This window comes from Poeciliopsis prolifica, unplaced genomic scaffold (assembly GCF_027474105.1).
Source record: "Poeciliopsis prolifica strain line A6 unplaced genomic scaffold, Auburn_PproV2 SCAFFOLD003, whole genome shotgun sequence".
Taxonomy (NCBI): Eukaryota; Metazoa; Chordata; class Actinopteri; order Cyprinodontiformes; family Poeciliidae; genus Poeciliopsis; species Poeciliopsis prolifica.
This window is the reverse complement of record NW_026562378.1, coordinates 4888307-4915055: the sequence shown is the minus strand read 5'-3', so window position 1 is coordinate 4915055 and position 26749 is coordinate 4888307. Positions and strand designations below refer to the sequence as shown.

At 41.2% G+C, this 26749-nt stretch overlaps 1 protein-coding gene across 1 annotated transcript; it reads left to right on the top strand.

Annotated features, from left to right (window-relative positions):
• The first annotated feature begins 49 nt into the window (after positions 1-49).
• Positions 50-21953, top strand: mapkapk3 (MAPK activated protein kinase 3). The gene is made up of 10 exons (XM_055023332.1): positions 50-846; positions 10274-10413; positions 15251-15315; positions 15694-15773; positions 15862-15988; positions 16153-16228; positions 17097-17221; positions 19607-19692; positions 19792-19872; positions 21207-21953. Exons 1-10 carry the CDS (start codon positions 544-546, stop codon positions 21360-21362), a joined length of 1239 nt encoding a protein of 412 aa, XP_054879307.1. The 5' UTR covers positions 50-543; the 3' UTR covers positions 21363-21953.
• The last annotated feature ends 4796 nt before the right edge of the window (positions 21954-26749 follow it).

Here is a 26749-nt window from a genome sequence, read left to right as displayed (position 1 = left end):
TTTCCACCTGTCTTTGCTCAGTGAGTTTCCCGTCCGGCTCCTTTAAGACCGTCCCATAGGTCGGCGGAGAAACATGACTTGACTGAAGGAGGGGTGGCGCTTAAACAAACAGTGACGGCGGCTGGCCATGTGAATGCAACCAGAACCCAAGATCAACGGGAAACGGAGATCACCGGGGTCAACAAATTAAAGCCCTTTAAAGAGATCTAATACGCTGTTAATGTTCGGTTTTAGTTTCGGATGTGTTGAATTCATCAGCGGGGATTGAGTGCCGATCGGTGGAACCCGGGGGAACAGTTTGAAAACAGGCGCGCAGTTAAAGGAAAAACATCTGAAACTAAATTATTAATGTGCTCATAAAAGGAGACGGGGTGGCTTTTTGGTGGCGTTTTTATCTCGCCTCTGGGGGATCTGTTGTCCAGGATGAGCAAATGTGTGATCGGTGTTTAGATTAGCGGTTAGGGGTCCGGACCTGTCGGCTTTACGCGGTGACTTGCGAGAGCCACCAACTCCTGTGAGATTCGCTCCAAGCCGGGTGCGATCATGCTTCAAAATGGTAACGGGAAGGGAAAACCGCCGCAGTCAACAAGGACCGATGGAACCGAGTCGGAACCTTCAGCTGACAACCCGAGACAGCAGCAGCCAGCTGCGCCCCCAGCCGAGGACACGAAGGGCACCGACGCCGGGTCCACTCACTTCCCCATGCCCGCTTCTCCCAAGCTGGAGATAAAGCGCAACGCAGTGACTGACGACTACAAGATTTCCTCTCAGGTTCTGGGCTTGGGGATCAACGGCAAGGTTCTGGAGTGCTTCAACAAGAAGACCGGAGAGAAGTGCGCTCTGAAGGTAAAGAAGTAACCTGACATTTACCTGCTGGTTTGTTCTAGAAACGAGATAGGCGAAAGAATGTAGAGGTTTATTGGAGCTCAGGGAGTGTGTTATTGTACAGTAAGGACTGTACAATAATTTTGTTTAACAGATGTAATCTTTCCTCAAAAAATGGAAAGCATGTGACAAATTCAACTTTTGCAAGTTTTTGAAACATTTTTAAGCAACACTTTGTGTTTAAATGACACCTCTGTTTTGTTCAATTACAATTTAAAGCATAACGTGATGATTTTATGAAGTATTACACAATTATTCACATACTAACATCTCAGGATATTTTTACATAAGCCACATTGGTACTTTCTTACAAACTGTTGTTTCCCCTTTAACTCTATCCCATAAGGCCTGTAAAAATGAGAAACTTGGAGTTAGAAATACTCATACTCTTACGGAAATAAGGAGCCCAGAACAATTATTAGCTCTTAAAGGTAGTTATACCCCTAGAATTATTTCACATGACCACCAAACCTCTTTACCCCCCAAAAATCTGATAAGTGTGGCATGCTTTTGTTGTTGTGGCCACCTAAATAAAATATGGTGCAACAACCTGCCTTCAAAAGTCAACCAGTGTTTTCTTAATTTAGATATATAAGACCTTCTTTATTCAAACCATGAATGCTTGTTGGACAACTTTAGACAACAAGTGTAATCATGATGACCACATCAAACATGTCAGGAATAATATATCTGTGAGGTTAGAAAATAATATCCCGAGCTTGGAATGTGTCACAAATTCCTGCTCAGTCCGTCATCCGAACACAGAAAGGAGCTTGTCACAAGTGTAAACCTACCAAGCAGAGCCGACACTAACTATTTTGGTCCCCTGGGTAAGATTATTTGACTCACACATAGAGGTTCAGAAGATTAAAGCTGTGCTATTCTTAAATGAAGTACTTTTAAAAACTTTTACTAACATGAAAATAACTCTGGAAGCTACAATCCACATTGTTTACCATCAGTGTGGCAGATTTCAAAAGGTTTAGTTGTTTTACTTTAGATTAGATCTATCTGTTGCTGAATCCATAGTGCAATGGGCGCATGCAGCTACATGACTGATGTAAATAGACTGATGTTTGATGTATTTAATGTCATTATTTATTGTAATAATGAAGCGAGCCCCTTTAATTTGATCTAAACTGTAAAGTAATAAAGGCTGCACAACACTTTGTGGGCAGCATTAATAGGCAACTTTGCTTTCTTTTAAAATAGTCAGTTGACATACAACAGCAGATATTCACAATGCATCCAATTAGTTCACATAACCAACATCATTTTACTCTCTTGAGAATATTTAAATGTGGCCAGATAATGTGTTCTTCACTATTTTATTCAAAGTTAGATTGCAATAAATAATAAAGATTATAGGTAAGCTGGAAGATGAAAAAACTTGCACTGAAACTAACATTTGGTTTAAAGTCGCTATTAATTCAATGATTAAATAAGTGAAACTGCTTTTTCAGTTTGCTAGAAATCATATACCAACTTTGGTTTACAATGACATGCTGACCTGCAGAAGGAGACTAATACTAATACTGGCCTTTATGGAAGAATCGGAAGAAGTAAATATCTGTTAAGAGAAGCCATTAGAAATCCTGTTTATACTTTGCCACAAATATATGATAAGATATTGTGGCAGAAGCTGCAGCGTATTTGGTTGTAGCTTCCCTGACTTTTTTTAGCACAGTCAGGGAAGCTAGTCAGAGTTCATGGGAAGATGGATGAAGCTAAATCCACCTGTTACAGGGTGCAAAATAATTTCACACTGGGTTTAACCTTCCTGCGGAACAGCAACCCTAAACCTGCAGTCAGACCTCCAATTGAATGGCAAATTGTCTCAGATTTTCTTAAATGGTCAATGCAAATGATGGTCAGTAGAATTTTCAAGTCATGAACTATTACAGTATAGTTCATAGTTCAAGCTCCCTATGACAACAGTATTTTTTTCAAAAAACTCAAAATGCACTGTTCCAAATTATTATGCACAGCAGATTTTCTGAACATTTTATGGATTATAAACAACAGCAAACGGTCATTCTTTGAATGTGCAGCATTAAGTGGCCACATGTACTAAAATCAAAAGCTATTTCAATCAAAAACATGTTAACAGGCCGAGTTACATGTTAACATAGGACCCCTTCTTTGACCCCTGCACAATTCTTGCATCCACTGAACTTGTGAGTTTGTGGATAGTTTCTGCTTGAATTTCTTTGCAGCTGTTCTTAGCTGCTGTTTGATATGAACTCCTGCTTGAGGAAACTCCAAAGATTCTCAATAGAGTTGAGGTCAGAGGAGGATGGTGGCCACACCATGAGTTTCTCCCCTTCTATGCCCATAGTAGCCAATGACACAGTGGCATTCCTTGCAGCATGAGATGATGCATTGTCCTGCATAAAGATGATTTTGCCACTGAAGGTACGGCTCTTCTTTTTGAACCATGAAAGAAAGTGATCAGTCAGAAAATCTATATACTTTGCTGAGGTCATTTTCACACCTTCAGGGACTCTGAATGGGCCGACCAGCTCTCTCTCTCTCTCTGTCTCTCTCGCTCTCTCTTTCTCTCTCTCTCTCTCTCTCTCTCTCTCTCTTGCTCTCTCTTTCTCTCTCTCTCTCTCTCCATGATTATGGCCCCAAAAAATGACTCCACCACCTTCTTGCTGACATCACAGCCGTGTTTGGATGTGCTAGCCATTCACCACCAATCTACTACTGCGTCCATCTGGACCATCCAGGGTTGCACAGCAGTCATCAGTGAACAAGTCTGATGGAAAATTAATCTTCATGTACAGCTGGGCCCACTGCCACAGTTTCTGCTTGTTAGCTCTGGTTCGGGTTGGCCCAATAGACGGTTCATGCACCGTAAGCCTCTGGAGGATCCTCCACCTTCAGGTTCCAGAGGCACCAGCAGCTTCAAATAACTGTTTGCTGCTTTATAAGGGCCTTTTAACAGCTGCTCTCTTAATCCAATGAACTTGTCTAACAGAAAACTTCTTCATTTTGCCTTTATCTGTACAAACCTGTCTTTGTTCTCAATCAGCCACAAATCTGCAGTTGTAATTGCAGAGAAAGGAGGTTCTGCAAAATACTGACTCAAGTGCATGCCAAAATGTTCAATCTTTATTTGCAAAATGTTGAAATATATGGATAATTTTCCATCCAGTTTACAATTATGCACAAACTTGTTGACCTGAGACTCCTATAAAATACATTGAAGTTTGTTGTAACATCACAAAAACGTTCCAGACGTGTGAATAACTTTTGTAAGTTGCTTACATGTCTTATGTGAGAATATCTGCTTATTCGAGGAACAGATGCAAATGTCAACTACATCTTGGTACATCTTTAATGTCTTTTAAAGACATTAAGACATCTCCGATCACTGCTATGCAGATGATACTCAGTTGTACAATGTCTGAACTCCGCAGTTTTATGTGAATAGACAGTGAATGTCAGTTTTCTTTCATTAAACAAAGAAAAACTTAAATAATTGTTTTTGCACCAGAAATATCCATGTGTTGATGAAGGAGATATTTGGGCCTTCTGGATCTTTACCAGACCTTGGTTGTGGTTTTACTTTGGATGCACATGTCAAGTCTCTGGTTTGTTTGTTTTTATCCTATGAGAAATATCGCCAAACAAAGCTCCGTTTGTTTGATTGCTTTTGTTTCATTACGCTAAGACATGTTTTAACGCACAAAACTTAACGATGTCATCCAAAGTGCTGCTGCCATGCTTCTGAGAAAATCCACCAAGTTTTCACATGTGACTTCAATCGTGATGCAACAGCATTGGTTTCCAGTTAAAACTCTTCCTTGGGGTTATGTCAGAGAGTTTCTGCACCCATAACATCTCTGGCAGGTTTTCGACGTCCTCTTTTAAAAACTAGCTCTCCTGAAGCACTTTGTGATATCACTTATTGAAAGAGACACGAGCATTTTGATGGTGACATCTTTCTCTGTGAGCAGCGGAAAAATATAGCGCACGCTTAAAGTCAGGCATGTGCACAGCGCACTTACCTGTCACCTGTCAGCACAGTGTCACACGCTCAGAGATTTGCAGGCTTACTGTAATCTGTCTGAGTGACCAAAACCAGCAGCAGCTGTGTTGCTGTGTAATCGAAAGCCTCCGAAAAGACGAGATAAAGAGATAACATTCGGCAGAAATTAGGCCACAACCAAAAGATGACACCCTAAAGTCAAAATATTGTGTCAGAAACAAACACCCGTGAGGAGAAAGTAGCTAATGCATGTTGGCTAAAAATTTGAGGCTACAAGGCAAATTTCCTGCTGATAAAGTGAGCTGTTCGCATGAAATGTTATCAAGGTTTAACAGCAGCGTTGTGTAATTCCTTGAATTCTTGTCTAATCGCGTAAGCTGGAAGATTTTTACTTTCATCAGCGTCAGCCCACAGAGTCATTGTGACACAAAGGCTGAGAAAACATCACAAACCTTGCTGTTATCTTAAGAAATGTAAATATCTTACAGGAAAATGATGGAGACAAACACACACACACACTCCTAATGCAGCTCTCCCTCTGTGGTGTGTGGTTTGGCTTCGTCTGGGAGCCAGACAGCCCCGAGTGCTCATCTTTCATTTGCTCTGACGGATCGCATAAGGCGTCCCTTCTGTTCAGACAGATATTCGCTCAGACCAGGCCTCTCACACTCATTTATATTGGCTTTAAGATCGAGGCAAGTGACTCAGAGCCATGTCACATGTTTCGTTGTTCTCATTTGTCAAATGTCTATCCAAGGACGTTCATATGCACATTAGTCTGCACCTACTGACACCTCTTGGAGGTGTAAAAAAAAGAAAAAACTGTATTGATGTGAGGTATTTTACCATCACATGTTGTGGCAATGGCAACTAGGTTGACGGGGTTTATGTGAAAGGATTTTTTTTTCTTCTCCTTTTTGCTTCTAAACAAATAGAATTGGAGTAGAAATGATCAAAGGTCTAAGGTGGAGAGGATTCGAAAGAGACCTCCATTTTGCGCCTTAAATTAAGAGTTGCTTTGAGCCCTAAATGTAATAGATGTATATAGGTCTAATCTACTTTACAGCAGAGCTGGCTGGGAGCCGTTCCTTTTAATGTAATTCGGTTACCGTCGTCTTTTAACTCAGATTTGTCTCACTTAGCGACAGGACAAAGGATTCCTTGTGTTGTTTGGCTGGCCTTTGGAGCACTGCCATTAAGCACAAATCTTGCCTGTAATTATTTCATTTTATGAATTGGATGGACCTTCTGATAATGGAGGTGACGTGTGTTTCTGGCTGTGCAGCAAATCAAATGTAAAATATCAATATTCAAACACAAAATATCAATATTTCCAAAGCTGCTATTGCATATCTTGCATGCTCTCTGTTAGTAGCTGGTCTTGTTAAACAAGTTAACGGGTCTCCCAGGTTTTTAGTCTTAAGTGGAGCATGACAGCTGACATTGTTTTTAGTCTTCTGTTAACAAAATTAAAGTCTCTTAGTGTTAATTATTCATATATGTGCCTTTAGTTGATAGAAAACTCAGAGACAGTCTTCATTCACTCATGGCTCTGTTTTAACCGATTTTAGAAATTTTAAGTTTAGCGTCTTGCAGATAGATGTATTTATTCCGCTGAAACTTTTCCCCACAATGTGCTTTCACATTAAAAGAACAAACTTTAGTGTCAAACTTTAGGATCAGCCAACACTAGAAGACCAAGGCAGAATGCAGCATAATTGTGAATTGAAAGTGAAAGTGCATACTGTAAATGGTTTTCAAAGTTTTGAAGAAAAAAGAAAATAAATCTTAAACAGGAAGTGCAGTTGGATTCAGCCTACTTTCAGAACAGCCTTTTACAATATTTACAGCTGCATGAAATTTGCCATATGTTTCTTACAAGCTCTGCACATCTAGAGATTGAATTTTTAGCTCAAAGGCGAGGAACAGATTTTTTAATTAGCTTGGATTGTTTGACATAGTGCAATGTGAAATCAACCCACAGTTACTGAAATTGTAACAAAGGTTGCAATTTGTCTGGACTATAAAGTGTGAAAAGACCCTTACTCTCCAGAAAATACAATACTTTGAGTAAACACTGTTTTATGTTTAGACTTGTCTGTCATAAGGTGAACCTCGGACCCTTTCTTTTGCAGCCTCAAACAGATTTTCTTCCTGGATTACTGCTTCTTTATCTGGCTTACTGTAAACTGAACTACAACTTCTTCTCCACATTTGACTTTGTTCTTGCCACTCGACCATAAAAGCCAGATCAGTGGAGAGTAGAACTCATAGTTGTACAGTCAAGATTTTTCCACCGGACCCGTGGATCTTTGCATCTCCTCCTGAGTTACTATGGGCCTCTTGGCTGCTTTTCTGATTAATGCTCTCATGACTGTCCACCTAAACCAGTGAACAGTCATGTCTTTGTTAGGTTTGGAGCTCCGTCATACTCTTTATGCCTTCAGATGATGGGTTGAACGGTGATGTTCAACCCAGCCTGGTTTAGGTTTTCCAAACCTAAACCAGGCTTAAACATCTTCAAAAGTCTTTGTATTGACTATACAAGACTTGTGAATGGCCTGTTTTGGGGTTTTTTTTCTTTGCTTAATCAACCCTCACAGATCGGATGTTCAACTCACGCTTTGTTGTTCACTTTATGAGTCCTGCTTTATTGGTAAAAGGTTGTAAAGATAAACCACAGTTTTATGAAGCTGTACACACGGCCGATACTTAATCGCGCGTAAACATCTCCGAGTGGTAGTGTGTGCATGCTACCACTCGGACTACCACTCTGACAGAACCTGTAATTAAGGTTCTGTCAGACGTACCGGGCAATTAAAACGAGTGAAGTGATCAGGCAGATTGTGTGTCTCGGTGCGAGTTAAGCCTCTCCTGACACAAATCAGACGGCTTTGAGTGCTGGGGGATGTTTTTGATTGGTTTATGTGTTCAAAGTCCATCATGAGATTAGCTCGTCGTATTCTCTCAGCATTCTGCTTTCCCCTCCCCCGTTTTTTGTGGTACGTTTAATTCAGTTTTATTACACCGCCCACCAATCTCTTCCTATCCAGGAAATTAAGGAAAAACCTGCTGCTCAGACTGAAGCCATAAAGCCATAAAGAACACAATTAGAAACAAAACCTGCCCTCGGCTTTTAGTCAAAGTCAGCCTCAAGTGGGTGAAGCTAAAAAAGAAATGAGACACAGAGAGTTGGATCGGACAAGTTTAGTCAGCGGAAATCCTCAACTTCTTCTTTCAACACCCTGCTCCACTTGATCTCTTGACTTCCTCCTCAGCTTTAGCCAGCTGAAACATGGCCTTACACCAGCTTCGTGACATTTCGGGGTTTATAGGAAGTTTTCTTCCTTTCCGTCAGTATCTGAATGTGAAAGTCCTAAAAAAAAGTCCCTTTTTTTCCCATTATGGTTGCTGTTTCTAAAGCGATAGAGAAGTGAAGACAGACAGGGAAATACGGAACGAAGGACCAGGCAGTAAAGAAGCAGGCGTTCACTGCTGGCAGAGTGCTCGCTCTTGGGTCACCTCAACAGTTCAACGGCATTTAGCACAGCAGAGATTTATGTCGTGTGTCTGCCACATGCTACTCAGTCAAACTGTGTGTGTTACGAACTCTGGTTTATTTGGCCTTGTGAACGGCATATCATTCCATCCAAAAATACTCTCTGACTGCATGCGGTGTCCAAGTCAAACACCTGCTGTGTATGTCTACATGTGAGCTCATCTGAGGGTGACCATGCCCTGCATCTGCGTGTGTCGAACACACCCCACCATCTGAACAAATACCCTTAAAGGCGACACACGTGCTCAGCTCAGTACTGATGTCTGGTGCGCTGGCTAATTAGCCTATTCATCCTGTGGGCAAAGCAGGCTGTTTAGCAAACTTTTTAGGATGCGTACTGTGACACTTGACTTCATTAACTTTAATGAAGAATTTGTTTTGGGAAATACACACCAATTACTAAAAACAACAATATTTTAAAACAACAAAAACGATTAAATGAAGGTGAGCTGAAACACCCATCACTCCAACCTCCTCACACAAGCTGCAAGCTATCACCTGTTTCATGGTTTTAGGTTTTAGGAAGTCATGGTTTGAAATCACACGCTTTCGAGCTGCTTTTGCTCTGCTTCTCTGTTTCCTTTGGGCCGGTCCGTTAGAACCTTTTGTTATTAGCTGCTTTATATTGGTCAGTGTTTTACCACAGGAACCAATTTTGAACCCGTCTTACCTTGAGTTAATGCTGGCTGAAATTTTTCTACCTATAGCACATTATTAAAAGCTGAGTTCTTATCAGTTATCTCATTTCTGTTTGACATGTGGCCATTGTTAGTCAGTAAAAATAACTTGTTTCTTTGCTCAACTTTATTCCGCCATGTGCCTCCCCCCGAACAGACAGACAGAGAGCACCGCAGAAGAACACAAACCAATAACATATGCTCCTGGCATAACAGTGCCCCTAGTGGGTGGACATGTAATACAAACAAAACAAAGGCATAACAGCCATTACATACGCTTGTTATGACACTTTCTACTGAAAAAAAAACAAAACTGTTTCCCACATCTAAAGATTTATAAAATTTAAACTTTACTAATGTCATCCAGTTCATACAATGTCCATTTGTGCAGGTTTCTGGTGAAGTCCTAAGTTTGAATGCACTACTTTTTTTATTTATTTTTTTTACGGAAAATGTTTATTTCATGATTTTTAAAATAAAAATGAAAAGACAGGGAGTAAGAACACATGAGAACAGCAGCTTGGAGACTTTACAAACCAGGACCCTAACAATTCCTTTAAAAGCACTGATTTAACACAGTAGTGTAAAGTTACATTCACAAAACATATTTTTTAGAGGCATTTAGATAATTACAGATACGTCTGCTCTGATTCTGAACAGCATTTTAACTCCCATCCGTGTACAGCAACCCCCATTCTCAGAACGACTGTAACAGGAAGTATTAGACTTCCATTACCAGTGAATGGAAGCAGCTGAAAGTCTCACTGATTTGTTTTATTTGTGAGTATTTAACTATGCCACTATAATAAAGTTGTCAAAACATTCTATTGATGATGCTGACCTGTTTTACCACTAAAACTTTATTAGTCCCTAGTTGTACCCCAACATGTGACTGCCCCTTAAATGTCACTGCATTGAAGGGGCAGTGACATGCTAAAGTTTGCTAATAATAATAGCATTACATGCTGCACCCACAGAAATAAGCAATCAGACAAAAACAGAGTTTTGTTTCAGGTTTTTATTCACATTTGTTTTCAGGCTTTCGTAGGATCACATGACTTTTCTACATTTATAACATCTGCACGCATCTTCATAGGCGTTAATAAAAATTTAAAGAAATGCTACTCACTTATTCCATGTGTGTTAACCCAACAGATTCTCTATGACAGTCCCAAAGCCAGAAGGGAGGTGGAGCTGCACTGGCGAGTGTCTGGTGGGCCCTACATCGTTCGCATCCTGAGCCTGTACGAGAACATGCACCACGGGAAGAAATGCCTGCTCATCATCATGGAGTGGTAGGATGATAGTTTACAAATGTTGACCTACCTCAGCTTTGTACGCACCAACAAATCCAATATTTATAATAAAACAGAGTCTGAATTTATAAGCTTTTTGAAACGACAAACACACAATGACAGCAATTTTTTCCGTAACAGATTTCTTCTAACTTTAGCAATTTTTTATTTTTTTTTTGTCACACTTTAAACAGTAAAACACATTTTTATGTGTTTTTTTTTTGTGTGTTTATGTGTTGATTCAATAAAGACTTGAATCAACACAAAATGCAGTTTTTAAATGAATACTTAATTTATTAAGGGAAGAAGCAACCAAAACCATTGTGGCTCACTGTAGCAGAAAAATTGAAAGTAAAACAAAATCACAGACTTGTTGTCATTAACCACATATCTGTTGAAAGCCAAACGTATGAAGCAACCATGAGACATTGGAGAGCTTTCCCAGGAGTGGCCAGCCAACCAAAAGGACAGACCGATGAATCATGGAAGAGGTCGCAAAAGAACCCAGAACAACGTCTGGACGGCAATTGTAGTCATCAATGCATTACTTTTTCGCACACAGATTAGTTAATAAACAAACTCATTGTTTGAACTTTTTTTTCGTGTCTCCTCAGCTGACCGTCACTAAAAGGTTTTTTAATCTTACTTTAACTGATTAAGGTTTTAAAAGAGCGCAACAGAGTTAAATACGTTCCTAACAATCCCAGACCAAAAATGCAAAGACAGGCCTGTGGGTCTCATGTTTTTGTGTTTATGTAGATCCTCTCCTTTACTAGAAGAGCAAATGATTATCTTTCCAAATGTGAGGCCGATTACCTTCGATTTGCTCACACCGGTTTGCAACATTTGGTGCTTCAACAATGCTCTCATATCATCACAAACTTAACAGAAGATTTTTGTGTGGGAAGCTGTGAGGAAAAAACGCCTTGATTGCAAGCAGAAAAGCATAATTTTAGATATCAAAAGAAAACAGGGAGTGACTAAAGGGAAATGACCGTTTCTGTTCAAGGGAATTTGACACAGCAGCTGATTATTGTAACCACTTTTATTCACACCGCAGCTCTTTGCTTCTTTTTGTGCTCCGTCTGTTTGCGTGTGTGTGTGTGTGTGTGTACTCGTGTGTAGGGAGGTTGACATGTCTGAGTAATGCTGCGTCATTTTTGATTCAGAAGCATCTGAGTGAAGGTGTATCAAAGCCAGTATCATTTCCACTGTCACTTCATGACCTTTAACCTCTGACTAACGCCGCCAGGCTGTGGCAGGTTCGATTCTGTTTAGATAAGGCTTCAAGTCAAACATTACACCTTTTCCTCTAAATTCAAAAGAGGAAGCAGACTAAGAAAAGTTTCAGTAGCTTGTTTTCCTTCAGCCACAGAAACAAGGCAGGAGAGAAAATATCAAAACAATACAAACCGTTGGTACAAGCCTGTAAAACTTCACTTTTTTGAGTAGAATTTCATTTAATAAATCCTTGTGCAGACATAGCAACCTGTTTTGTGTTAGTTATTTCATCTGTGCTGTATGTTTAACATATGAGTTTGTTTTTCTGTAAAGCTAAGCCCTGCAAATTTTGATTCCGATTTCTGTTTGAGAATAATACAACATTATGAGAACAACAATGAAGAGTCAATAATTATTTATATCAGAAGTAGAGGCCATATCACTCCTGGTCTGGTTTTACTAAGATTTTAGAGAAGAACTAAATGGGAATGTGGTTGGCATTTAGTATTTCATATTGTCGATGAGGGCAAGCTAACATCAGTACTAAAACAGCAGCGTTCATGTCTTGAAAACGTAGCTGAAAGAATTCGAGTTATTTGAAATCCAGCCTGATTTATGACACATGGAAATATCTTAGTACACTTGAAATATGAAAAAACCTACAAGATATAGGAGCTTGTTTTAAGCCAATGACTCTTCAACACTGGCAATGTTTTTCACTTATAACATGGGAAAAATGTCTTATTTTCCATATTTTTTCTAACTTGTTTTGAGACGTGTGCTTTTTGCAGTGCAGTGCTTAAATTTGGTACATTCACTGACTGGAAAGGAAGCGTTTTTTTTTTTTGTTTTTTTTAAATCTTTCGTCCACTTGTCATCAGTCAACCTGAAAGTTAGCTAACTCCTGTAACTTCCTATTTCTCTGTGCATCTCTACAGTAGGACTGTCCTCTCAGAGTCACCACCCAAATGTCAGCATTCAAACAGCAACAGCTTTCACATTGGCTCATTTTGTGTGTGCGTGCATGTGTAGGTGTGAGTGTGTGTCTGTGTGTGTTATAAGTTAGTTATTTTTGACAAAGTAGAGAGCGGCTACAAGTGCTCTAGTTTGTCAACTAAGTTTCATATCTGTAACTAAAAGAAGATTCCCTGCTGTTAGGTCCCTGCAGATAGCAGGCCAAAACGCACTCACAGTCACATTTGTCCTTCAGCTATCTGCTCATCTGTAAACCACAAACACTACACACTTAATGCTCACAGATCCACTCAGCAATGAGAACGGACACACTTTGCTCAACAGCAGACGGGAGTTTCAGGTATCAGTCACTGGATGGGGGAGCGCAGACTTTTATTATCCTCAAAACTTTCAAACAACGCGGCTGGATATGCTGGGAATGATCTGAATAAAAACAAGTTCAGGAATCCTTGAGTAAAACGTTATCTGAAAACAACAATAAATATCTTGGATCACAAACGAGGTCGATCATTGTCTAAGCGTTTCATGTTTCACCGTTTTAGTTTCCAGAACATTTTGGAATGAGAGATGCTTCCGACTCGCTGCCAGTAATTAAAATCTACTGGTTTTTCAGTAGATTTTTTGCAAAACTCGTACGGATCTGGTACGATTTTATTTTGCAAAAATAAAACTGATAAATGTTGGAGACAAATGCTTGGGTCCATAAACTGGGAGGTTCCTTCCAATGTCATCATTTTCTGGTCGATTAAAAATACTACCACTGTAGAGAAACCCACAGAACATTTTATGCTTTGGTAATCGGTGCTTGTTACATTACAAAGCATTTTCTGGCACTCTGGCAGAAAAAACAACAAAAACAATCTTACTTTTCTGCTGCATGAGGACAGAGGTGCCTTCCTCCAAACACTGACTGGAGAGTTTTAGGCTCATTCCAAAGACAAGCTGAGGGGCTTTGATAAAATCTTTCTATATTTAGTCTCTCATCTTGGCAGAGATGCCATGTGAAACCCAAGGAGGAATGAATTCCTCTAGGGGAAAGAAGGACTAATGAAAAGGATAAGCTGAGAGGAGGGCAGTGCAGACAAAGTCTTATGTGCGTAAAAATGTTTTATTGTTGTTTTGTTGTATCAAGCTGGAAGGTGAAATTGTGCAGCGTGTGCATTTGAATCTACTTGTTCTGGCGCGGTGTTTGTTTGTTAACATAAAGTTAACATAAATGAGCCACACCACCAGCCAATCACAGACAGGTCTTTGTTTATCCAATCAGAATATTTCTTTTAAACTTGGATACATATTATTCCAGCAAACCAAAATACGACACCAAGCTACAGATATTAAACAAGAGAACTCAATACAACTTTTAAATTTTGTATCATAAGAATATTTAGTAAAGCACACAAATTATGCGTGCTCATCATTCTCTGTTTTAGGTGATATTTCTAAAAATATTTGATTTTAGTTTTAAATGTGACCAGCATTTTATAGCTTGTTTGGTTCATCACTTTAAAATGATTTAACTGAATTTTAAAACCTTTTTAAGTTTATTGTCAACTAAGTCTTCTAATAGAATACCGAGTCAAATTTCTTCTCATTTTCGTTTGACATTTTTGACAAAAACACTAGACTTGGTTTGCAGCTGTAGCATTTGTGCTTATGAAAATGTTCATTCTTCAAACGTTCAAGAGAGCACCTGACACCAAAAGGTTCTCATTTGGGTTGAGGTCAGTCGGGTTCTTCCACACCAAAACAAGCTCACCCGTGTGTTTGGTTACCTCGCTTAATCTCCCCGCGCTCAGTCATCACGTTGGAACAGGAAGCGGAGCCGACCCAAAACCGGTCCCATGAAGTGTGGAGCACAAAATTGCCCAAAATGTCTTGATACGCTGAAGGATGAGGAGTTATTTTCACTTGACCTGAACGGCCTGAAAAACGGCCCACGCCATAATCCTCTCTGCTCCAGACTTGCTGTCAGTCAAGACACGGAGGCCGGATTTGTTCCTCCAAGGAAACACGTCCAACGGTCCAGACTCTGTGGCGACCCGGGCCCAGGCGATATGCCTCAAAACCTGTCACAAAATAAGCGTTTCATATCAGTCGATATTGACAATTATCAATTAGTTTTTTTGGTCACATATGAAATACAGCCAAACTGATGACATTTCCTGTTTGATCCAGTTTTCACTCCTAACCATTGAGGGTTTTTTGTTTGTGACCAGTTGCTCAACAGGTTGTTGCTAGATAACCAAAAAACAAGTGAGTTAGTTGAATATTTTTTCAGACGTATTTTCTGTTGATGTTTTGTATATTGTTACTGACTTATTGCCCAGCCCTACTTACACCACTGAGATCCACCTGGGCTGTTACTTGAATGCATCTGCTTCGCCATGGAAACCAGATTTAAACGTTTCCTTCATGCATCTTATTCCAGCATCTTTCAGAGCTACTAAAGAAATGATTTCAATGGATTGAGAATCAGTAAAATCAATTGAAATACTTTGTTTTAAAGTAAACTGGTTCTAAAAAATACATCATCTCAGTGCCTTTTTCAGAATAAATTAGACTTTGTCATTTTGTTCGTGGAAGTTTGCTTTCATTCTGTTGTGAAAAACTAACAGTCATGTATTGATCTCTGTTCATCCAGTATGGAAGGAGGAGAGCTGTTCAGCAGAATCCAGGCCAGAGGAGACCAGGCCTTCACTGAAAAAGGTGAGAATAAACGACCACATCAGACTCTCTCTCCTTAGACGGCGTTACCCAGGAAAGGACAGACTCGTGGAGTCGGAAGCACTTCAGCCGAAAGCATCGGATGCACCTCTCTAAAGCTAAAGAACGAGAATGCAGCTGCCACTCTGAGTCATCTTTAAAGAAAAAAACCCTCTTGTGTGAAGTTTAAATTATTTTAAATGTTTTGGTGTGAAACAATGTAGGTCACATGGGTTCATCTGCGTTGGTAAAAATAGGAAGTGGAGCTTCCACCGAGTATCCAGGTCAAACCCAAAGCGGGCCTGCGCTCGATCCCCTCATGTCTTGTCGTACAAGATCTGCTTCTGGTTTGAGAGAGTCTGCTTATCTGTTTCCTCCCAGAGGCGTCTGAGATCATGAGGGACATTGGGACCGCCATCTTGTTTCTCCACGACATCGACATCGCCCACAGAGACATCAAGGTACGTAGAGATGTCCAGATTAGAACCTCCAAATCGCAAAAGCGCGTCGTAATTTCTGCTCTGTCCACTTCTCTGCTCGCGTCTTCAGCCGGAAAACCTGCTGTATACCACTAAAGCCAAAAACGCGGTGCTGAAGCTGACAGACTTTGGCTTTGCGAAAGAGACGACGTTACATAACCCCCTGCAGACGCCCTGCTACACACCGTACTATGTGGGTAAGAGGTTTCATTTCTTTTTCTTTTTTTTTTGAGGTGTGTAAAATTATATCAGGAGTTGGAGTTGTTGCTTAAAATAAAATAAAAAACATGTTTTTCTGTCTGATTATGTGAACTGTTTTATGTATTCTGTGTTTATGTTTTGGTGTGTTATCATTGATAAGCTCCTGAAGTTTTGGGTCCGGAGAAGTATGACAAGTCTTGTGACATGTGGTCTCTGGGCGTCATCATGTACATCCTGTAAGTACCGAGACGGCAGAGTCAGAGGTCTCTGTGGGTCTCTGTGATGATTTAAACTGTGCTTTCCAGTGATAGTTACACCTGCTGAACTTTTCGCTTGATGAAACTGTTTTCAAATAATTCCACAAATAAAGATCTGAAAAATGTGGCGTGCATTTGCGTCCAATGGATATTTTGTTGAACCCCGTTTCACTTCCTGTCTTTTCGGTTTTTGTCTCTACCACACTTAGCGACAATCCATTTTGACCTTTCCCCACTGGCCCCCCTCCGAGTATCTCATTCAGATTTGATAAAGATTCTAATTTAGATTTGGATCTGCACTTTGACCTGGCCACCCTAACATAAAAACCCTTTGATCTGAATCGTTCCATTCGCAGCCTCTGAGATGTTTTCTTCCGGGATTTCCCTGTATTTATTTTTTTCCCCTTTATCCTCTGGTGAACTCTGTCTTCTGCTGCCTCCCCCGTGTTTTGCTGTGGAGGTGATGCATTCAGGGTGGTGTTTAGTCTTCCACCACAAGCACCATTCTGCATGTAGGCCAAAAATTTCCACCTTGGTTTCACGCAACCATGTCTGCCCTGCCCCTTATTTTTGAGACAAATTTCACAAAGGGCTTCCTGTGTTGTGAGATTAAATTACTCTAGCAGCTAGACTCTGCTTACGAATGAAGTGAAAGCTGTCAGAGTATAAAAACGCACCACGCAATGTGAGGTTTTCCCGTTATCCCAAATTAAATGCATACAATTTGTGTATGTAATGTGACAAAAGTTTAAAAAATAAATCATGGTAATGTATACCATGGAAGGTACTGTGGATATGTGCTAAATTGTATCAGAGCCAGATTAAAATACATTGTTTGTCTCCCCAGGTTGTGCGGCTACCCTCCTTTCTACTCCAACACCGGCCAAGCTATTTCTCCCGGGATGAAGAGGAGGATCAGGATGGGCCAGTACGAGTTCCCTAATCCGGAGTGGTCCGACGTGTCGCAGGAAGGTAGGAGTTCAAACTCCAAAGTGGATCTGTGGCAAGCGAAGTCAAAAACCTCTGGAATCACCTGGACTGGTGAACATGAGAGGACACACAGCTCAAACAATCCTCAACACTTAGACAGGGAATTAGAGTTTATGAAAAAAAACCCTGAAAGATTCTTCATCTGTGATTTTTTCCTATGTCAAACAGCACGTTCTATATCTTTAGTCACAATGTTCTATTAAAGTGAGCAAGCTAAGTTTTAAGGAAGGATATGAAACCTGTTACTCTTACCTTTGTGTGGAGTTGACCTTATTCTGAAGCAAGCTGCACCAGAAACAGGAAACCGTGGGACTGCACAGAGTGACTCTGCAGCTTGACTGGGTGACCTACTAATTCACACAGAGGAAAACTTTAGTCAGGTAGCCGGTGGCCGCACAAGATAAGATCTCAGCTTTGACAAGTCGGACTGCTTTGCATCTTCCTCACGGGTTTCAAAATAAAAACAGGCCTCTTTCTGCTTGGCTTGCGTGAGATTGGCAGTCTTCTTCAGCTCAGACCTTTGGGCCTCTGTAACCTATCAGACAATCTGTCTCATCTCTAGTCTTTTCTTTTTTCCAACCTCAACCAGCTGGTCTCTTTTTTACCCAACAATGACAGCGGATGAGTCAGTCCCCTTGTTCTTCTATTTTTTCTTCTCATTTAAATCCCTCTTGAGTTGAGGTTTTTGTTTTTACCATAACAACACTCCAGTACATATATATGTATATATATATATTTATATTTTTTAAAGGGTCTTTTATGAACAAGAAATTGTAAACCCAATTTTTCTTACAGCGGTGTGCAAAAGCATTTATACTCTTGAACCTTTTAACATTTTCACATTACAACCACAAACTTTAAGATATTATGTTTGGCTTTTTATGCCTTTGACCATCACAATGTGGCGCATAATATGAAATAGAAGAAAAACAACACACCCTTTTCAGTTTTTTTTTACAAATAAAAATCAAAATGTGTACCATACATTTCCACAACAGTTATACAATCTAGTGCAACCAGCTGCTTTCATACTTTAGCAATTGATTGCTTAACTAACTAAAGAAAACATAGTCTGTTTGCTAAAAGTACAACATTCTCAGTCATAATCAAACCCAAACTGTGAGAAAAAAACAACATATATATTTTGCATTTTTAAAATAAGTCATTTTTCTTTGAACATGTTCCACTCAGAACCTTGTTTTAACCTCAACCGGTTCAAATTCTGCACAGCAGAAAATGAAACAGTTTATAATCAGTAAATGAAAAGCATAATAATCAGATTAGCCATACATTGTATGAATGTTAAGACAAGCAGATTAATTCAGTTGGAAGAGAGCTGCAGGTTCAAAATATGGCTTTTATGAAAGAGTCAAGTACAGAAAGCCGTGGTAGAAAAAAAGGCATAAGTCCAATTTTCAGTTCACATCAAACTGTGAAAAGGACACAGCAAACATTTGGAAGAAGGTCCTCTTTTAAGATGACACAGAAGTGAAGCTTCTGGGCCCAGATCCCAGGAAAGCTGGTTAGTGTTGATGTTAAGATGGAGGAAGCTGGCCTAGTATCCCCTTCCAGCAGGACAACTTTAAAATACATACAGTGCGATAGTTTGGACCAAAGCATATTGGCTGATGAGTTAGAATGCCTCGTCAAACTCCTGAATCCAAATGAGAATCTGTTGCTGAAAACTGAAATCTGAATCTGAAAACTGACTTTCACAGAGGCCTCATTGAAAATGGTCTGGTTGTGTAAAGCCGACAGAAACGCCACAAGTCGAGTTTGTAAAGTGTCGACTTTTGAGGGGCTGAATACGATTGCAAGCCACCCTTTTTAGATCTAAATTAGATTTTTTTTTAAATAATGGAAACGTGTACATCATGTTCCTTCTGATTCAAGATGACGTGCTGCTTGTTTCTGTCTGCGTAAAGTCAGGTGTCTGTAATGTGAAGGAGTGTGATCTCCAACTACAACCCCAGCCTCTTTCTGCGGTCCGATTAGTTTGACCCGCCGGTCGTGGTGATGCAGAACGCCTCAACGAGCGGCTTCAAACTCAGCTGCCGTGGATGCAGCAGGCAGAGCTGCAAGATGTTAACAGCATCTCGCCACAAAACCCTCAGCTTGTTCTTATCTATGCGCCTCCTTGTAGCCAGCCCAGTGGTTGCAGGTCCACCCGTCTGTGGCGCAAGTTTTCTTGTTCCAAACGTTGTCATATTGTTTTGTTCAAACTCAAGTTGCAAGGCGATTCTGCCCTACTTACTGGAAATTGTAGAAGTAGGCCACACTGCCCCTCCCAGAGAGACAATAATTCACTTGCTTGCAACTACTAACCTTATAGTAATGATGATGCGTTTTTTGTTTTGTTTTTCCCAGCTAAAGATCTGATCCAACAGCTACTGAAGACGGACCCAAATGAGAGAATGACCATCACTCAGTTCACCAACCACCCCTGGATCAACGTAAGCAGCCTGACCCCATAGAACCCCTCCCGTTTACCACGTGTGTGTCTCAGTCTTCATCTGGACGCGTGTGTGTCTGTGTGTTTCCCCGCTCTGCAGCAGTCCATGATGGTTCCCTCCACTCCTCTCCACACCACTCGGGTTCTGAACGAAGAAAAGGAGCTGTGGGAGGATGTGAAGGTAAGCTGAAGAACTGTCAACACTGACACCTTCTGGCCACACTCTGCCATTACAACCTGTAGACGTAACTACAAACCAAAGCTGCTAATATTACACCTTTGCTAGCAAGCCATTTTATTTTCTTTTATTTTGCATTATGGGTAAGTTATTTGAAATTTGTCGCCATTTTTCTGGACAGCGTTCATCTTTGTTATTGGCTCATTTCTGTTGTCAACCTGTACAAGACCATGTGCATTCTGTGCAAAACAGCTTGCTGCTGAAAGGGTGAAGTGAAGGTATATATAGATATATTTTCTTCAGTCAATTTCTGTCAGGATGCAGGTTTTACATTTCATTCGTAATGATCGTTATATTTGAGCTGGTGAAACCTGCAAAGACTCTAATTTAATAAATTATGTTTAAGCAAAATTTAATTGGCAGAAAAGCTGTGAACCCTTAACAGATGACGGCACTTGACTCCAGTTAAATTCTTTGTCGCACTCCTCTGCTGCCACTAGGTGGAGGAAGAGGCCCGAGTCTGTAATATGACCCTCTTAAAAACGTTCAACACCATTCAACACCTTCCAACCATTTCTGTTTGTTAAACACAGACATAAGACGCTCCATGAGCGTTACACAGGCCTGATTCAACACGTATTGAACAACATGTCCAGCGTGGATTTGTACATTCCGTCACAAGCAACCAGATGTGTGTGAGTTAAGTGATAAAAAGTGAATAGAGCTTTCTTTAAAATGAGACGCTCACAATGGGCGCCTGTGTTGCAACTAACCACTGCTGTGTTGCGTAAAGATTAGGCAAACTGCACATAGAGGTGCAAAACCAGAAGAGAAATGTAAATCTTTTCATACAGGCTGAGTGGATCATGGGAAAAGGCTCAGAGACGTCAGTTTCTCTTGACCTCGGCTTACAGACAGACCTCTGACCTTTCACCCGGTTTATAAAAATACTCTGCTTAGCCCCCAACCTGTCCACTTTCTCTATTTTTTTTTTCTCTGTATGTTTTTTTATTTTATTTTCTATGTTTTTGCAACTCGAGTGCCTTGCAATGATTTTTTTTACCTTTCATCCTTAACAACCAAACACTTGTGCATTTTACTTGGATTTTATGGGACAGACCTACAAAATATTGCATAATTATACAGTGACTAGTAAAACAAAAAACACAGGTTTTTTTTTTTTAATGTAAAAATCTTTTTACAAATAAAAGTGTCACATGTGGAGCAGCATGGACTGATCCACAACCTTAGCTCTAGTTTGAGAAAGCGCCAAAATAAAGAACTGCTTTGTTTGCTACCTGGAAAACCAGTCAAGCCTTCCTCCTTGTCTCTCGCAGGAGGAGATGACCAGCGCCTTGGCGACCATGCGCGTGGACTACGACCAGGTGAAGATCAAGGACCTCGACACGTCCAGCAACCCTCTCCTCAACAAGAGGCGCAAGAAGGCCGCGGCGGGGGGGAAAGGCGGCTCCACCGTCTGCCAGAGCCAGTGAGGCGACGAGGAAACTCTGTGGAGAGTCCTGACCTGAACAGCGTCAGCCAAGGAAGAGGAGCAGCTTCAGACACGGAGTTAGGAAGCGCCAGATGGCGTCACTCAGGCCGCCGGTCTGAACCTCAGAGACTGGAAGTTGAAATGCACCCTGGGAAGAGGGAGAATTAAAGCCGGACATTCGTTCCTGTCAGTGGTAGAAACCGACAGCTCTGCTCGCTGTTGGTTCATCTGTGTTAATTATTTTTATTTGTGAATTTAGTTTGGTTTTTTTTTTGTAGCCCTAGGTTGTTTATAAGTGTCTGTGTGCACACACGGCGTATCCCTGGTGATATTTTTGTGTATTTGAATGCCTAAGATCTCCTTTGTGAAGATCACAAAGAAACAAACTGCACAGAGGGAGAACGAGAGACAGGGAAGCACTCCTCGTTGCCTGTGTCGTCTTATCGTTGTCTTTTGCTGCTTTCCTTTCAGAATTAAAGCCCAGTCTCCCGCCGACTGTCCCGTTATTAAAACATAGCCTCCGTATCGACCTGCAGCTCCATCCGAGGAAATATTTTTCACTGAAGCAGCAATAAACATACCGCCATGTTCACTACTGAGTGAGAGTTCTTTCTTATTTTATTTACATTTTTTTTGATACTCTGTGGTATTTGTGACAAACGCTGCCAATTCTCGTAAATGGAGCAACAAAAGTCGCGCAACGGAGCTTTAGGCAAGAGCCAGCTGGTTACCATTGGTGTGAAAATGGGTTTACAACATTTAGCTTAAGAAACATTGAATCTTGTGACAGCTGAGTGAAGCGCTTCTATGTAGCGGCTGCAGTTTGCTTTCGGATTACGCCTGGTGAACGCAGTTGAAGTTTGACTCGACGTAAATCCATGCGGATTTGACTAACGACAGCTGAAGGTGCTTTTGCGCCAATAAAAATATTACTGTAACTTCGCAGTACCAGCAAAACGCCCCCGTTACGTGCAAGGCATTTTTTAATCATCATCTCTGTAACTGGGGTCCTGGAAGCTTTGTCAAGTTGTTATAAATAGCAGCAGTGAAGTGCTCTCAGGGGACTCAGGCATCTGATGTGCCGCCACACTCCAAAAGGTCAACAATATTATGTTTAGAAGAAAAGAACCTTTCCCCCACTTCCATCACATGGCTGTGCGTTATTATGGGTGTGGGTCATAAATTCCTGGAACAATGAGACGACGATGACCGCTTATAGCAAACGTTTGCACACCATGAATAAAAAGACACATTTTTTCTAAAGTTGAATCCAACCAAACACCTCGTGTTTTCGGTCAGTCAGAACGACCGAAAACATTTCCATTTGCCACAAGAATGAGAGAATCTGTCCAATTTATTCGTTAATATCTTCTGGATTTTATTTTATTTTTTGATAGACACTTGACATTTTTGAGTTCATTGGAGTCACTGTTTTATTGTTTGACATGACGGGGGAAGTTAACAGTTATCAAGAAGGAAACTGCAGAGCTCCAGGCGTCTGGTTCGTCCGAGGGAACAAGTTCCAGAAGGTTGACCTACTGACCTAAAGGAGCAAACGTTCAACGTCACATGTTGAAGTATTTGAAAAAGTTGTAAACAACTGGCTTCAACTGCGAGTTCCTCTTTGGTTCGGCTACGATAAAATATGGCTATAAACACAGTAGGAGGAAATTCAGTACAAGAGTTTTATTTCCGTTGTTTTTATTGGTGGAATTTCACAGATCGTGCATTTCATCATGAAGCAGCAGCAGCGAGACGTTTTTGCCTGTGGTTATGAGTCATTTTACGAAAAACAAAGCTGGTCGTGATTACGCCATTCACCGCGTCGCTGAATGGTGTAACAGTTTTTCCTGAACTTCCTGCTGGCGGTGTTCCACAGAAGTCGCCCGCCTTCAGCTACGGCTTACAAACAAGACGGGGAAGCAAAGATGGAGGTAAAACCTTTTCTGGCTCGGCCTGTGAGGCGTCTGATGCTGAACCTCCAGGCATTCCTTGATGCTGTTGATGATCTGCTCAGTCGTTCTACGTAGGCACGTTTCCAAAGCTTGATCTCAGACCAGTAGGACTGGTATGTTCCCGGTTGGGAGTCAGGAGGACGTGAGGACTGTCTCGCAGGGAGGAGCAGGGACACTGATCAGTTTGGCCTTTTGGGAAGGAATGTGTTTGGTGTTGTGGAGGGAGGAGGGGTCAATGAAGAGCTCTGTGACCTACAAATGTGACCTGGCCTCCCTGACATGCATAGTCCAGCGCCATCTGAACTTTCCCTGATGCCTCCTTTTTATTTATTTATTTATTTATTTTTGGCTTGGATTGAGACGTCCGATTAGTTGCGTTTAGTGGTGCAGGCGCCTCGTTAACACAGAGGTGCAGCCGGTCGCTCTGCTTGCCGCTCTCCGCGTCGATGTTGCACAGTTTTCCAAACTCTGCCATTAAAAAGTTCCCCAGAAATTTAGCAACAAAAACTTGAAAGAAAACGGAGGCTGAAAAGCTTGACACAAAGAAGGCAGGAGGCAAGGAAGACAGAAGAAAGGATGGAAGGAAAGAAAAACAGAGGGGAGGAAGTAAAAATAGGACACAAAGAATGTGATAGGACACTAAGAAAGACGTAAAGACGCAAAGGGAACAAAGTAAGGACAAACGCTTGAAAGCTGAAAGACATAAAGGAAGGAGAGAGAAAAAGAATGAAAAGAAAGTGGATCAGAGGTGGAATAGGCTCCCCCACGTACTGGATAGAGGAAGTAAGTGATGAACGGAGAGAAGGTCACGAGGAAGACAGGAAAGACATGAAGGCAGGAGGGAGCAGAGAAAAGATGGACACAAGGAAGAAAGAGAGGATTCAAAGAAGGAAGAGATGCATTGAACTAGGTTAAAAGACATAAACCCCACAAACGTAAATATCACTCCATCTTCTATTTGTTTGTTTGTTTTTTTATTTTATCAAACCCGGAAAATGCAGAAATTAACTCCCACCGTTCCCAGTCACTGCCATGCTCTGTCATAGGCTGCTGCTTCTCCTACTAAAATAGCCTCCAGTCCTCACAGACGGGTCACATGACGCTTATGTTATCCGTAGAGAGCGATAGCGCCGCCACCTCTCTGCAAGAGCCTCTGCCTGCCCTGGCAGGTGAGATTTGCTTTCTGTTATGCCACACTTGTTCTTTCCTCGAACAAACACTGTAGCAAGCTGGCGCTTGCCTCGTCTGGGTTCTGTTACGTAAAGAAAAGAGTCAGTACTTTTTGGCACACCAGACAGACCAGTTCCTCCAGCTGGTCAAACGCCTCTTCCTGAAATTCGCGTGAAGGCCACAATTATCCGGGACACGCGTGTCGACCAGTTCGTAAGATCAGTTTAGGAACCAGAAACAATCTTTGCTGAAGCAGATGCTTTGGCCGCTTACCCGTCCCAAGAGTTTGGATGAGTTGGCATGATGCACACGAGGAGACGCAACAACACGGAGGTCAGGCCTTGCCAATAAGTTAATGCAATGAGTCAATGCTGGAATAAAAAAAGTTTCCTGGCTCCAGAGAAATAAAATGCCAGCATGTTTTTCAAAGTTGCATCAGAACAAAGTGCCAGTTTTCTGGAAAAATTCCTCTAGACGTCCATGACTAAGGTGACGCTGTGCAACCATAAAACACAATGACACATTTATCGCCACAGAGACAGAGGCTTGATTTTAAGGCGTTTGAATCCATTGACTAAATGTTTCATTGACTGGTTAATCTGCCCAGAAAAGACATTTGTGACTCAACTCATTTACAGGGAATCGGATGTTTCTTCCACGACGTTTGTTTCGAAACGCTCCACCCGGGCAGAGCTGAGCCAATCGCTGACTGGCACACAAACTCCTGCAGGCCGGGGAAACCATGGAGACTAACTTTGCTGACAGACGTGAGAAACAAAAGGTATTAGTTATAACTTGCATTGGTCCAGTTGTAGCAGCCCTGCAGGTTATTTGAAGTGCTAATCCACCACAGAGAAGGGATGGGCATTCCTCGATGTTCTCAACCCGCAGCTGAGACCGACTCATGCGTTGGTTCAACAATCCCCAGTTCAGAAGTTCATCAAAATGGCAGAATGGATCTGAGTGGTGCCGTGGCTTTACCAAAATACAAATCCCAACCTGATTAAAATACTAACTAATTTAAATTTCCTAAGCAAAAGCCTTGCAAATGTAACCATCTGATGGAACCCGAGTTGACACTTCTCGCCGAGATGTTTAGGCGTTCAGGCCAATACTTGGTGCTGTCCAAGAGGTCAAGTCTTCTCCTATGACGTTCAATCTTTGACCTGTACAACATTTTGTCCAGTGTCCCGAGTCCTCTGCTGTTGTCTCCAGAGCTCATCTCAGAAGGTTTCTGTGGGATTTAGGTCTGTGGAATATAATTGTTTTTGTTTTGCGGAACACTTCTGTGTTGATTTGGGAACGTGTTTTGGATCATTCACTGGCCCAGTGGTGACCCCTTTTCCATTTTCTTCCAGTTGCATCTCAGATTTTGATTTGATATCTCCTCGTCTCCTTTGTGACACAATTCACTCTCAAAATTTGGAAGCGAAACAGGCCCACAGCATCACACATCATCCACTGCACTCCATGGTATGGAAGGTGTTTTTTTTTGTTTGTTTGTTTGTTTAGGTCCTGATCTTGCAAGCGTCATTAAAAGCTTTATTTTCCAAACAACACATGTAATCGGTTCAGTCTACAAGTTTTGGTTTTACGTCTGCGTCGAATAAAATAAACGGGTTTGAATTACGTCTCAGTACCGTTGACACGGCCATTTTGAAATGCAAAATCCCTCATACAAGTTGAGGGTAGTTGGACATCGGAGGACATCACTGTTCATTTGGTTCTCGACAGGAAAGTGGGAACATCCTGGTTCCCAGAACAAGTGGGATATAACACCAGAGGGTCTTCATCTTCAGGAGGTTTGATGTTAGGCTGGCAAACAGAAATGTGGAAATGTGTTTTGTTGTTGCTGATTGGAATAAATCTTCTTCTTGGTTTTATTGACGGTTGGCATACGAGTCTCTGTGCCACATCATATTTATCCCCCTGGGGAACGAAATGTCTCCTTTGAAGGTTCCTAGAAACTTTGTCCAACATAAAAATAAAAAGTATTAACTTTTTTTAAGCTTTTGTTGCGTGTATTTTAAAGGTTGTTTTTTTTTATACCCTGAATGATTTTTTTTTAAAGTTTAATTTTTTTACATTTTCCTTGAAATTCCTGCTAATTCAATGCGAAATTAATGTCTAAACGCGGACCGTCCGGTGTCATTTGAAAGGTCCAGCCCACACACACACACCCACAGCTGTCAGACAGTGGGTGGGATAAAGGAGGGTGAAGAGGAGGACGGACAGGTAGAGGCAACTCCTTCACCACATCCAT

Coding starts and splice junctions, on each gene's coding strand:
- mapkapk3 (XM_055023332.1), top strand. CDS start 544: ATGCTTCAAAATGGTAACGGGAAGGGAAAACCGCCGCAGTCAACAAGG. Junction 10,414..15,250: donor CTGCTCATCATCATGGAGTG/GTAGGATGATAG, acceptor CTGTTCATCCAG/TATGGAAGGAGGAGAGCTGT. Junction 19,873..21,206: donor AGCTGTGGGAGGATGTGAAG/GTAAGCTGAAGA, acceptor TGTCTCTCGCAG/GAGGAGATGACCAGCGCCTT.